Consider the following 15,390-nt stretch of genomic DNA (forward strand, 5'->3'; position numbering starts at 1 on the left):
ACTGTGCAAAGAAAACTGTAGTTTTGCAGTTCCTGTTGAAAAACAAACAGACAAAATTGCGTACAGGATTTTTTTAACTTCATTGTGCATTTTTCACATGTGCATATTTCATTCAAGCCATTGATAAAGAGAAGGGGTGACACCATGTCAAGGACACCATCTAAAAGCAAAAAATAAAAACAATTTTCCAGACTAGTATGTCAAACTGGGTTAAGTATTCAATCCGCTTCAAGATGTAACCAGATTGCTAAGAATTGATAGACATTCCACACATACATCCATCCATTGTGTAGTGTACTATTTTCACTTTTAATAGACACAGTAACATAGTAGTAGATCACCCAAATTACCTTCCCCAATAAGTGCTAGTTTAAATACACAGCTACTTGACACTTTGACATCTATTAGCATTCTTGGAAATGAAGGAAAAGCGACAATTATTGAAGTAAACTATGTTGTCGGTAATAATTCTGTGTATTCTTACAGTTTTGAACACAAGCATGCATACGTTATTCACAGCAGCATCATGGCAACCACGCACACACACTGATTAGATATGAACAAATTTCAAATATGTCTACCAAAGCCTCTGCCATCTTCAGGCGAAATTAAACTTGTCTGGATATTTCGCCTTCAGTTTATACAACTCACAATGTAAACATAAGCCACCAAGCAAGGAACAGACAAATCTGCTAGAGTAATTTTTGTAATGTTCTATACAGACACAGAACAATATACATGCATATTTCGTTCATGCTAGAAAGATAAGACAGTGTTCTCGTTAGCTAAATGCCTGGAGTGTGATGGATAATTTGCATATTACTACTACCTAATTTGCATATATTTAAAGCAGTGCATGAAGCAGTGCAGTCATCGCTCAGCACAGCAACTTTCAAATGTTGTGTAAACTAACAATTTAAAACATAATGTTGTATACATGGGATCCATATCGACAGATGACATGCATATGAGCGGCTTTCAAAATGGATGCTAGTCTACAAATTGAGCTATTTAAAATATTTATGATGGCAGATAAAATACTTTTCTACTATCATATATTCAATTATAATTACGTTGACGTCACCTAATAATGAAATCACAAAACAGTGATCAAAGTATTTCGAGTAATAGAAAATATATAAGCCCCAAAATGCCAGAAAATGTAGACAGTCTATGATATGAGTAAATCACGGGTACGTCCCAAAAAATCTGTTTTGTTAAGGACTACATGTACTGTGTATCTTTATTTATATGTGACTTCTTAACAAACCAATATTATTATTACTACCACAATGGGTCAGGGACAGAGGCTAGGAAGTAAGTATTGTAAAATATTTTAGCTGGAATTAAATTTTGCTGAATTTCACTGATTTTTGATGAGTTGAATGTGAAATATAGGGGGGAGGAGTATATTCACTATATTTTACTTTCACTGAAGCATCCTTTCAGTGAAAATAGCGAAAATAAAGTATTCTACAATAGTTGAAATAGGCTTAGGAGAGGGAAGCCATACAATGCCCTGTGTATTTGAGATAACACATAGATAGCAATCTTCTGACAAAACAAATGTTAAGATATTATTACTCAAGCTGACAGACATTTAAAAGCAAAGAATGTTTCTTAATACTGTAATACCAAAATCATCTATCATCTCAGATTTGACTCAGAAATTGTTTATCATCCAAAGGCAGACACTTGTATTTCGCCTCCTTATCATCCTGTCCTAAATAACAAATTATTTGTTTACGTAGAGCAAACTGTAAAAATATACAAGACTTGACTTTCCCCCAGTTTATATACCCAAGTAAATTATGTTTAGAGTCAAGACCATGTCAGTATCAAGCACAAGTGTTAACAAACATACATACTTGTAGTATTGAATTGTCTCTATAGTATAAATATGTGAACTTAACAATTTCAAATATTTGCTTTGATGGGCACTAGGGGAATTCTTAGCAAAACCTAATAGATATGGGAACTTGAACATTGGTAACTCAACATTGGTAATCTCAGACATTCATATTGTTGTTGTTGTTGTTGTTGGGGGGGGGGGGTCCTGAACATTAATATCAAAAAACCATAGAAACAATGATATATTCTTTTATAATAGGTATGTAAATGAAATTCAATTAAAAAACAAACGTGCATCAGGAAGACTATTTGACACAATAGGCAATTTTGCATACAAAACAAGAGTTTAAACACAACTCGTTAATCACAATTATATGATTATACCCTATTAATTCAATGAAATTTTTAACTAAAAATAAAATTACCTGGTTGTAATTACCTGAAAAACTGATTGTCTACATTCAAATGTAATAGTAAAAACTTTTTTTCTGCGTTTAACCTTATGAACACTAGAGTCAAACATTTGTCATCTTTTCCAAAACGAAAACTGAATAATGATGGTGGATACAATGTCGTCTTTGTTTTCAGACATGTTTAAATTTCTATTGAAACTGTAGGTATTAAATGCTTGATCATACTACATTGAGCTACATAATATTGTGTCAGTGTTTTGGATTTATTTTCATATTTTCAGTTTTTATATTTAGTTGTCATGTGACAAAAGTGGTAGCTCAGGACAAGTACTAAGTGAGTGTAAACCCTGAATTGTCATCAATGATGCGAGAGCAATATGCCTTCCTTAACCAAGCAACTTAATCATAATTGTACAAACTGTGTTATTCAAATATAGGACATTTGCGATGTCACAAGCACCTTTAGCTTGTGGGCCACAAAGTTAGTTGACTGGGATCAAAGGAACTTTTCTGAACTGAATGACAAGCTGGTTTTAAACAGAGACTATTGTAGATATACAGCCATTGATGGGAGTGTATGGCCTTGTATTAGTATACAGCAGCCTTTATCAGTACAGACATTCAACCAGTTTCTTCTGGTCTAGCGTCCATGACAAAAAAAGGTCATAATGACACCACATAGGAAGTTGAGTAGCAAGTGTACATCTAGAATACACAAAACTCCAAGGTACTGTAAACACATTAATTATTGTTATTTTCATTTCATGTTATCCGCTAAATCAAATCCACGTCAACTGTGAAACTACAATTTGGGAATTTAAAAACCCAGCGATTATGCTCAACTAGTGAAAATTAATGTTTTCTTTTTCTAATACACAAGTTTAAGGTGGATTTTAACAATATAAAACCTTGGGATGTTTATTATTTCAAAAAAGAAACTCACAAAGAATTAGCAACTGAATATTTTGAATAATTCTACTCCTGCATCCATCATTCCGTCACTTAGAACCTTATTGGTATATCAATGAATTTATTCACTGACCAATACCCATATATCCAGGTGTTCTTGGAAAGCAGATTCTTCTTCTTCAAGGACATCAAAAATTATTGATAATCAGTACAGTACATTACTGAACTGAAAACCATGTCTCTGCACTAATTTTCAAATTTATTTAAAAAAGACTCCTAAGTAAAAATTTTAACCATAAATGCTTACTCACTTTTTAGAAAAAATATTGTGTCTGACATGTGATCACATTAAAATACTCCTGAATGACACATGTTACAATGAAGCCATACAACATGCCCCAGGCTGAAACAACAACTTTCAAATTGGTTAGAATGAGGTAAGAGGTGAAACCAACACAAGATACATCTAGAAAATACTCCTGAATGACACATGTTACAATGAAGCCATACAACATGCCCCAGGCTGAAACAACAACTTTCAAATTGGTTAGAATGAGGTAAGAGGTGAAACCAACACAAGATACATCTAGACGTTCAGTGGGTATGTGACTCCCCAAAAATTTGAAACAGGATGCGTGACCTACGGGGGAGGGGAGGAATATAAGAAGTGATACTCAGCGTTGTATAATCATCTAAACAGTGTAAAACATTCACACAGCTGATGAGTCACACAATCATTTATATTAAATCTCAATGAAATCCACACTGCATAAATCAATGTCTGAAGTTCCACAAACAACAGATTGCAGACAGTTAAAGTCACCAATGAAATTTCACCCCAACCTCAAAACCATCATAAAACTCATGTTGCACACATATATATACCACACTCAGCTGAGCCTGTTATATACAATACATACATGTACGGCTATACTTGTGAATATTTTACCAACTGTAAAATATTTTATTTTAGCCGGAATTAATTTTTACAGAAAAGACATTTTTGGCTGTTTTGTATGAAGTTTATTTTCACTGAGTTTTGATGAGTGAAATGTAAAACATAAGAAAAGAGATATTTTTACTGATTCATCCATTAGCAAAAATAAATAAGTAATTTACGGTACTCAAGGTTTTTAGAATAAAATACTCCAAGCATATATCGACTTTAAGTGAAGCTCAACCATATATATAATTTGCATACAATCACAATCAGTCAATAAAAACACATGTCCGGTCAGTATAACAAAGGACTATTAGGACACAATACACTTTATGGTATTGTATACATTTCAGCTTCAGTATTTGGAATATTATGAAGCGCAAACCCACACGCTATAAATCAGTCTGTTACACAAGCATGGTGCTATTGTACTAAATCAAAAGGCGTCCTCAGCAAACACACCGGATGAGTAAAGACTATTAATGCTCCAATGTACATGAACAAATACATTTATCTCTCAAATTGGAGAATACCATGATTACTAGCACAAATAAAGCACACAATATCATATTGCACACCCATGCTTCTACACCGAAGCCAGCCTGTTGATACACATGTTTAAAACACACCTGTCTGTATGTTTGTTATGCCTACAGAAATCAAATACTATTAAAGCACACATGACCTTGAGGGATGTGAATGTAGAATGCCATGCAACAATGGCACCCTCTAATAATTTGAATGCAAATTAATTTACGGTATCGACTCACTCCACTATATATGGATATATAGTCAATCAATAATCAATAGTTCTACTTGGTGTATAAAGCAAAAGCACTAACATTTTATTTTTAAATTTCAAGTGTTAAGTAAGTTAATGTCAATCTTACCAAAGAGAATATTAATGATTAAGACATCATGTCAGCATAAATTCAGTTTTAGTAAGTAAGACATTATTAAACGTATCAATCGGGGAACAGTCAGACTATGTGGTAGACTGAAACCATCAAACGCACACAAGATGCATACAAATCTCTCACAATTTTTTGACAGCTGGCTATATTATTACGATCATCAGATAATTGATCTTGAAAGAATTCATAGATCTGTGTAACATCAGTAACATAATCAAAACCTTTGTGCGAACTCCCTTCGATAAACAGAGCCATCCAACTGGCAGCTATTCATATAAAGGGAAGGGTGGGGTTAGGGATGTCTTATTATTTTAAGCAAATCGGAGGTTACATTGTGATTTCTTATTTCGTAGTCAACTTTGAATAACATCTTAAATAGCCCACAGTCATAAAATAATGTCAATGGTTGTCTTAGGGTAACCGGAAAGATTGCAGGCTTGCATACGGGATTGTTTCCTGTTTAGATAAAATAACGAAGCCATGGTCGAATTTCGGACCGGATGGTTTCGCCGATCAAGTAACAAATTAAAATCGCAGAGAAGTATTTTAAAAGACACTATAATGTAAGAAATAACACAATTTCTCAGCTGGATAAATTGTCTCGGAGAAGTGCGCCGCCCTCTCATTAACAGTTTTCAGACATGACATGGCATCACTGAATTTATTCTTCATCACGGCGGCGATGAAATATTATTCGCACAGTAGCGATCATGATTTTCTGAATGGAGTTACCGATGCATACTCACACTTTCACTCCGGGCGGTGGATCCCAAACACATTCACCTGTCGTAAGATTGGCGTACATATGCTCCTTCGTCCGAGGCTCGATGATTTCCACCCATTCTAGCCTAGAAGAAAACACAAACCATGGAAAAATTTAGAACACAGACCGCCCATCTTGCAACCCCTTCAGGTTCGGAGAAATTGGACACTAATCATTGAAGTAGATTAGGTTCAGTCCCCAATATAATAAACTAACCTTTCAGCCATAGTGTAAAATACTTATATTTTAACCGGGTTAATAAGAAGAACAGAAATATCCCGATATTATTTTCTGTTCTCGGTCCGCTCTCCGATACACGGCCCTTTACGCCGCCATCTTAGTTACGTTAACCGGAAACAGCCGATTTTATCCGAAATGAGCCTCGATAATGTTCGTAATGATCCGAACGTGTTCGGAACAAACCCGAAGTCAAAGGGCAACGTATGCGCAATCGCAGAAGGGGTATGAGAAGGGAATTGCTGTTGTTCTTAGAAAGGTATGTATGAAAATGATTTTTGTGTGAATTTTTGCTTACTGTGGACATTGTTGTACATGTGATTCCACTTACAAAGTATCTATTTCATATACATGTTATAGTATTGGTTATCAGAGGGTTTACTATTTGATAATTACAGCTCTGTACATTGAAAGTTACACCACTTGAACGTCAATACCGAGGAATCAGTTTGTTTTGGGTTTTGGTAGAAATGAGAAATCACCACAAAATACGGTTTTGCGTGCCATAAAAATGTCTGCGGTATTGTCACATTCATACCATAGTAGTCAATGTCCAATAGTGATGAAATTCAATCACAAGAACACTTGTACATATTGAACGCAGACAAGCTCAATATTGACAAAATTGCTTTTTGGAGTACATGTATCGCACATAACATGTGTGCAATATTTGACTGACGTATATGTAACAAATGTTACAGTGTTTTATCTCTGTTATAATATTCTCTCATATATATTCTCTCAATTTAACAACTTGTAATTGTGGGAATTAATTAAACGAGAGCTGTCTACACCAAAATTAATCTCAAATATTTGTCCACACATTTATTCTCTCAATTTAACAACTTGTAATGGTGTAAAATAATTAAACGAGAGCTGTCTACACCAAAATTAATCTCAAATATTTGTCCACACATTTATTGTCACAATTTAACCACTTGTTAATAGTGGAAATTACTTAAACGCGACTTGTTTAATCAGTTGACATCAATGCAACTTAACCGCAGACAGTGCACAACAGAGTATCATTATTGAGCAATTATAAACAGGAACGTGTCTTGGCATTAGGGTTAGGGTCGGGTCAGGTATGGGCAACGGAATTATTAACAGTAACGCGTTTTGGCATTAGGGTCGGGTCAGGTATGGGCAACACAAATGGCAAACACCCAATTGGCAAGGTGTACACTAACGAGTTATGGCATGCATATAGCTTACACAAGTAAAAGCACAAAATTGGCAATTTTTTGGACAATTGTAACTCAATAATAGAAATATGTTGTATTTCTATATATATGCACATATCAAATGCAAACACATCCAGTCAATCAATTGTGGTCTTGTGGTTCAGTTGTCTACAGTGATCAGGAGGACTCGGGTTCAATTCCCATGCCTGCCCATCTTTTTCTTGCAAACACTATTTGGCAATAAAGCTAAATATGACAACAAATTATTCAATTTGCGTGACTATCCACATAGCTCAGTTGATTTGTACTATGTCAGCCATGTGGGCGATCGCTGGTTCAAATCCAGTTTGTTTAGTTAGATTTTTGAATGCTAGTGAAGACAGTGCTCCTATGAATAGGACTTAAATCCTGTCTCTTGTGTGAAGACACTTGTGGTACAGTGGACAAGACAGTGCGCTGGGAACTCAAAGATTGCAAGTTCGAATCACGGATTGGACACTCCTACAAAAGACATGAAAGACGTTAAAAACATAAATAGCGGATTCAAAAACTCGAGTCAGAAAAACAGAACACAAGAATACTACCCCACATGGAAGGCAGTCAAAGTCGTCGAAGAACGAACACAGTTGACAGCTGTAGGTCATGTGCAACAACAGACACGAGGAGCATGGCTGCTTTCCAAATGGCTCCCTTCTTTTGTATTGACCCCCTAAGGATTACTAATCCCCCTTTCTAACTCTTCCCCCAAAAATAATATATCGCCCCTTTTAAAATGTATTGACCCACAAATTAATGAATATTCATGAGCACAGAAACTGCTACGTCATGAATAAATTAGCATAATTTTAATAAAATTGCATAAAGTGTAAGTACTCCTTCTGGAGCCCTGCCCAAAGGGCCTTGGACCATATTAGGCATATACATGTGATTCACATCTTCGTCCCAGTTCACATTCATCCCAATACATTTTCGTCTCATTGCCTTTGGTCACCCTTACGATCTCGTGCAGAGTGATGTCGCAGTGAGTCAGATGAGGTGCCCATTTTGACGTATGTATGCTCGGTCTTCTTGACTTCTATGCGGTGCGGGTTTGGCTAACCGTGTTTATTAGTATGTACGATGAGTGTGTGATCACAATAAGATGCAGTTTGTTTTTCTGATTTAGTATTGGGCTAACCTAATAAATAGGATGAATGGACTTTGAATAAACCTGTAGACGAATGAGCTTTGGGACAAATCAACCAACCACCACCACCATACATGTAGATCACTCTCCTAGTCTTAAAGGACAGACACATAGCTAGCCCTGGATCCATGACGATATCAGAGTGGGTGTTATTTACATTTGGTTTCTGGCTGCCCACTCAAACACCACTATGAATCCTGAATCTTATGAATCCTACGCGAGACAGAATACATGGTATATGCATGCGTACACTATCAATGAAGTTTGATTGTTCGCTCTCGACAATTTAAGCACATAACATGAAATTTACAGTAGAATTAAGATTTTGACGGAGCAGGTTCTGACAATTACTGAACTTGTTCATGTTTTGCTCATCTGCTTAATGAGAAAAAGAGTTCACATTCACCCCATTTTTCTATAGCTTAAACCATGACGATGTTTGAGTGTGTAGCCAGCGATTAAATATAAATACCGCCCACTTTGACTATGTCATGGATCCAGATCTTGCACATAACCATCACACCTCTATACATCTTTACCTGTTTAAAGTCGTACTTCAGCGACAGAAAAAAAATTTTGTATTTTTACAAAAGGTTACACACAATTGCAGCAAATTCTACATGATTGTAAACAATGGCAAGTGTATATGTTCAAAAGCAGCATGTTCCATTGTATGCTGCTAAATGTTTGTGAGCTTCTGTTTGATGACCTTATTTTTCTGTCCACTATATTGGCATATTCCTGGATCCGTTTTTGATTGACAAGATGGAATATGCAAGTCAAGATGTCTTTCTATTTTGGCTACATCTATTCACTGTTATGACCGCAACAACCAAATTGAGACAAGTTTTGATGCTACCGTACTATTAAAATATAACTGAGCCACTGATTTGTTCCACATGTTTTTTTGACCTATTGCCTTAGAGATAAGGTTCTCAATTTAAAAGAAAAATAATGCTGAATTGGCACTAGTTAATTCAGTAACATGATCTAAATACTGTAAGTCATTGTTGTCACTGTGAATCTCAGGCCTAGTGACGTCACTGCTACTTTAGTTTATTTTGAAATTAAAGCTGTTTATATTAATAATAGTGGATATTTTTGCATTTATATATCTGCAACAGAACAGTTTTCAGTGAAAATGTAAATACATCAGGTAAAAGGAATTGATACATGTATGTATTGACTTTTGCTTCTTTATTTGGTGTATAGGTAAACACATAATCAGTCAAGCTGGAGTGGAAAACGAGAATCATGAGTTTCCAGGAGAAAAAAGAGGATGTAGATCCTGATGAATGGATGGAAAAATTGCACACGTTACATATTACAAGGGCGGATATGAATAGATTAATAATGGACTACTTGGTCACAGGTAGGTCATTGAAACCTAGTTACACCACTCAAGGTGGTTTTCCGTTCAACTGTGAGATCTTGCATACTGCGTGAAAGACGCGAACCAAAAATCTGCCGGAAAAATCAAAGAATTTGATTTTGAACTCTAATTTCTTTTTTCATAGCTCAAATTTGAAATGTTGATCTTTGACAATAAAATATTTAAATTTAAATACCCTTCATTGAAATTGACCATCATCAAATATGTACAGCACATTATAAAGCGTGGAAATATCCCCAAAATAAGCTAGTGGTTGTCAAATTCCAGCGCTATGACCTTTGTTCGTCCTGTTTTTATGTTTGCTTTCACACATAACGCAGAATCTCGCAATGAACGAAAAATGGTCTTTTGCACTCTGAGAGATTTTTATAGCGTTTTATTGGGTTCTGTGAACTATTAAACGAAATATTTTATGGCTAAATTTGTGCACATTGCAGCAAATAAAAAAAAGAGGATTTGCTAGAATTCTGCCTAGTTTTGAATTACTGCAGCTTGCAGTACTTCAGAACAGAAGTAAATCTTTGTTTATCTGTGTGTAATGGAACACTATACAAAAATGTTAGAAAAGGAAATTCAGACTATCAAATGTTTCACATAATAGTCCCAATATCCAAATAAGTTTATTATTCAGTAACTGACCTCAGATTGTTTATTTATGATGGTTTGACAACTGTACCGAATAAAGTATTTTAGTTGCAGAGGTCTGTTTGTGGTCATGATACTATATACAGACAGACTAGACATAAGAATTAAATGCTAAGAACATAGTATTCAAAGCCTTGGCGATAGTAAAAATGAATCGCTTTTAATAAAATGTAAAATGAGAAAACTACAGTAAACACCACCAAGTTTGAATAAAAATCACAACAAGATAAATAGAAATCAGTTTTCCACAATGAGTGGGACAACATCTTTACAGTTGAGAACATAAACTGATTACATTGTAAATTAAACTACAAGACAAAAAAACTTTAAATATTTCTGTTTATGAAAGGAATATAACTGGCATGTTTATCAAACATAATCTGTTTTGAAGTAGAGATCACAGACAGACAATCTAGAAGATTACCACACCATTGTTTCTGTTGGTAAATTACAGACATCACTTGCAAAATTTAATAGGGGAACAGCAAAATAGAGTGGTATGGTAAATCAAAGTACAGTATTTGATTTTGTATTGGTAATTGGAGTACTACTGAAAACAACACAGCAACAGCACATTAACACAGCAACAGCAGTTTTGCTTCCAGTCACTACTTTTTTTCAAAATAAAAATATTTTATTTTTGCCACTTACCGGTAGTTTTTATTAATCACTTTTATATTTGTAGGGTTTTAGAAAGAGTATTCTAATTGACCAGGGATCACATGTGGCCACAGTCACAACTTTTCCTCATTGCTTTCTACATTTTATTTGTTTTTCCTTTCAGAGGGTTTTAAAGAAGCAGCTGAGAAGTTCAAGATAGAGTCTGGTATCCAGCCAAGTGTAGATTTAGATACGTTAGATGAAAGAATACAAATACGTGATGCCATTCAAAATGGGAGGATAGAAGACGCCATAGCACTGGTCAATGATTTACATCCTGAACTACTAGATAATGACAGATATTTATATTTCCATTTACAGGTAGGTAGCAAATTAATATTAAAAAATTTAATTTTAGGTTTGTAAACTGAGAACAGACTTCTCAAGGTAGAGTGAACCAAGTGAGTATTGGTCACAAAATCCGGGAGGCGAATAACGCACTGGAGAGGAGCACTTGTAGCCATGGTGTTTATTGCTCAACTGCTCGGCCTGGAACTGAGTCTAAATACTCACGAGATGTTCAATGATAATGTATCAATATCATTATGCGAATAACTAAACTAAACGTTACAGCCTCAAATTATTACAAGGTTATTGCAGGAAGTATTCTGGAGTACAGTAAAACCTGTATTAGAAGCCGCACCCATTCTTTCTGAATAATTGAGAACCAAAAATTCATCATTTCTCATATGTGTAGATGCTCTAATAGAAGCCGCATCCCTTCTGTTGCATTATACCATTTTAATAGAAACCGTGGTTTCTAATACAGATTTTACAGTATTCTCCATATGCACATAGGGAATGATTTAAAATGCGACAAAGTAAAATACTTTCACAGTAGCAGATTCAGAGTGGGCGTGTCCTTCTACTGAAACCATCATTTCTCATACATGCATGTCTCATAACGCAATGACAATGACATCATTATAAAAAATACCCAAGCCACAAATCCTGCATTCATTCTTTCTTTCATATGATTTTTGAAAAACACACTTTGCAAACTAATTTTGCAAGAATGATTATTTTCAGGATACAAGCTATTTTGTTCACAACCATATTTGACATATTCTCATAACAAGCCACTTATAGTGAAATGATCTGTGCAGACAAAATTACATCCTTTAAACTCTCTAAAATCTTGTAAATAACTTTTTTTGATAGTCTTGTTCATGGTGTGTGTTTTTTCATGTTACCATACTTTCTATTCGTGATAACTTTTGATCTTCACTGATCACTAAGTATAGTATACATCATTTGCTCAAGATGTATATGAAATAAAAATCAACAAAATATAACAAAATCAAATATGAATCAGACTGCTTTCTGACCAGTTAGTATGCAAATTTAGCAATCAGGTCAAAATAGATAATAAGATAAAGCTTTATGAAATGTAAACAATTTTGGAGACAATTGTTTAAAGCACATGGCTAACATTTACGAACATCACAAATTATAGTTGGAATGAGGCTACCTGTTCTTTCTTCTCTCACAAATGAGCTGTTGGTTCATTTTAGAAACTTGGTATGAATGTTCTCACTGAGTGTTTGCTGTTTTTATTTCAGCAACAACATCTTATAGAGCTTATTAGAAACAAAAGGATTGAACAGGCCTTAGAGTATGCACAGATACATCTTGCAGAGCGAGGAGAAGAAAATTCAGATGTCTTACCCGAACTGGAAAGGACATTAGCATTGTTGGCTTTTGAAAATCCAGAAAGTTCACCCTTTGCGGAGCTGTTGCATCCATCACAAAGGCAAAAGGTAGGGTTATCTATTGGTTGGGGGTGAACATCATCCTTGGATCTGGTAGTCAGAACTACTGCATCCAGCACAAAAGCAAAAGGTCTGTTAGTGGGTAAACACAGTTTATTGCTTTTGTAGCGAGAACTAGTATATCCATCATCAAGGCAAAAAGTATTAGCTGGTTGGGTGAACATAGTCCATGGTCTTTATGTAGTCCAGCTACTTTACAAAAATCTAGCAAAGATTTGTTTCGGCTTTCATACTGATTACTTTTGAAATAATGCAATTTTAGTCCCTGTCAGACAAAGGGGGCTTATAATGTAGGTTTCTCCCTTCCGTACATATGTACTTTATGAATACATACCTTTCACGAAGCAAAGCTGTATTTCTATCAACAAGAACATGTACACATTTGTATCTTTGTTCAGAAATAAATACTGATTCTTATTTTTAAATGCATATTCAAATCATGGCCAAATGTGTATTGATAAAAAATAGTATGCTTGTGGAGAATGGAAATGAAATTTCTTAATATTTGGCAGCTACCATATTTGTTAGCTCTGCTGTCGACTTTGTCGAGCGGAGCTTATCATATGAGTGATTGTCCGTCGTCCGTGTCAATGTTTTACTTTTTCGACTTCTTCTTGAAAACTACAAGCTTGAATGCTTTTGATACTTGGTGTATATGTACCTTGGGTAGACCTTTCTTAGGTTTGTTCATTTCATGTTCATATCTTCAATTCTCTAATTTTGGTGAATATTTTTGTCATTTTTGGTAAAAAGTGATATTTTCGACATCTTGTTAAAAACCGCAAGTGCAATTGCCTGATATTACATATATAGGTACTACATGTGGACCTCTCTCAGATTTGTTCATTTTGTAATGATATCGTCAATTCTCTAATTTTGGTGAATATTTTTGTCATTTTTGGTAAAAAGTGATATTTTCGACTTCTTGTTGAAAACTGTAAGTCCGATTGCTTTGATATTACATATATAGGTACTACATGTGGACCTCTCTCAGATTTGTTCATTTTGTGATGATATCTTCAATTCTCTAATTTTGGTGAATATTTTTGTAATTTTTGGTAAAAAGTGGTATTTTTCGACTTCTTGTTAAAAACCAAAAGTTCAATTGCTTTGATATTACATATATAGGTACTACATGTAGACCTTTCTCAGATTTGTTCATTTCATGATATCTTCAATTCTCTAATTTTAGTGAATATTTTTGTCATTTTTGATAGAAAGTGATATTTTCGAATTCTTGTTAAAAACAGCAAGGTCCTTTGCTTTGATACTATACATATTGTTCATTTTCTAATGATATCTTCAGTTCTTTAATTGAAATGTGCATTGCTAACAGCGGAGCTATCTCAGCCGATAGGCTGCTTGTTTTATTAGAAGTGCATTTATTGTATGCTGGAAACCCTGGTTCGTTGTTTTGATTAACTGTCACGTAGGTGTGTATGTAACTTTATTGTGTCTACAACGTTTGTTGGAGCATATAGGGAAGTGTCTGGGGATGTTGCAAAGTTCCTCGGAGTTAGGTGTATGTAAATATCTTGCGCCCGCTGTAACCTTAGACACATGTGCTACTAATAGAGCAAATATGGTATGCGTATTCACTTCTGTAGCATGCAATATTTGTTGTTCAATGCAAAGCACACAATGTGTACTTACATATCTGTTGTCTCTTTTTCAGGTTGCAAGTGAACTCAACGCTGCAATCTTAGAAATGGAAAATAGAGAGTCTACACCCAAGCTTGCCAAGTTGTTAAAACTTCTACTGTGGTCCCAAGAACAATTAGATAACAAGAAAGTAAAATACCCCAAAATGATCGACCTTGCAGGTGGTAAAATAGAATCTCAAAAGTGAACATTGGATTCAACTGGAAGAAGTTGCTGCACTGTCCGACTCTTTGTGAAAATCATGTGTCCTCTATTTCCACAATGTGGACTGAACAATAAAAAGAACATAAATTTGAAATGTTTGAAACAGACTAGACACCCTGGAACTATTCCTTCTGAATATGTGTGACACATTTATGATACAATGTCCATTTATTATTATTTTTATTAATATTATTATACATGTATTATTTCCATCTGGATACAAAGATACACAAAGAAATACAGAAATAAAGAGAGTTTTGATTTATTATATGGATTATTCTCTTCTTAATGTAGTGGTGATTATTCTTCAGAATTCCATTTTTCTTACAGGTTTGTTAAAGGTACAATAGCCTACAAAAAAAAAAAATTGTATTAGTTCACATCTTCACATGCGTTGTATATTGCTCATAGTTACAATCATGATTCATGAAATGTCACTACACTTTGTTTTGCATAACCTGACAACCACTGCAAATGAATCCAAGCAATTTTTCTTATACCACCTGTGGTCATGTGATCTATTTTAGCTGCATGTTTATTCCTATAAATCCACATGTTTATTTGTCTTTATGCTAATTTTAAACCGGCAACACTCGTATTCATATGCAAGTGTAATTGCATATGGAGGAAATGGAACCAAATACTGATTTTGTTTTT

At 34.7% G+C, this 15,390-nt stretch overlaps 2 protein-coding genes across 4 annotated transcripts in view; one reads left to right on the forward strand and one right to left on the reverse strand.

Moving 5' to 3' along the window:
- The window catches only part of LOC102807571 (uncharacterized), a 41,921-nt gene extending 35,750 nt beyond the window's left edge, over positions 1-6,171 (reverse strand). For all 3 annotated transcript variants that reach the window (XM_085501308.1, XM_085501307.1, XM_085501306.1), the window contains exons 1-2: positions 6,007-6,171; positions 5,774-5,875 (exon numbers count right to left, since the gene is read on the reverse strand). In XM_085501308.1, the coding sequence (XP_085357434.1) occupies positions 5,774-5,875; positions 6,007-6,017 (113 nt within the window). In that variant the 5' untranslated portion in view covers positions 6,018-6,171. The remainder of the gene's footprint in view (positions 1-5,773; positions 5,876-6,006) is intronic.
- Positions 6,172-6,261: 90 nt separating this feature from the next.
- Positions 6,262-14,997, forward strand: LOC100376325 (c20orf11 homolog). The gene is made up of 5 exons (NM_001184839.1): positions 6,262-6,286; positions 9,610-9,769; positions 11,220-11,416; positions 12,658-12,855; positions 14,543-14,997. Exons 2-5 carry the CDS (start codon positions 9,652-9,654, stop codon positions 14,714-14,716), a joined length of 687 nt encoding a protein of 228 aa, NP_001171768.1. The 5' UTR covers positions 6,262-6,286; positions 9,610-9,651; the 3' UTR covers positions 14,717-14,997.
- Positions 14,998-15,390: the final 393 nt, after the last annotated feature.

This window comes from Saccoglossus kowalevskii, chromosome 7 (genome assembly GCF_978046115.1).
Source record: "Saccoglossus kowalevskii chromosome 7, keSacKowa6.1, whole genome shotgun sequence".
NCBI lineage: Eukaryota > Metazoa > Hemichordata > Enteropneusta > Harrimaniidae > Saccoglossus > Saccoglossus kowalevskii.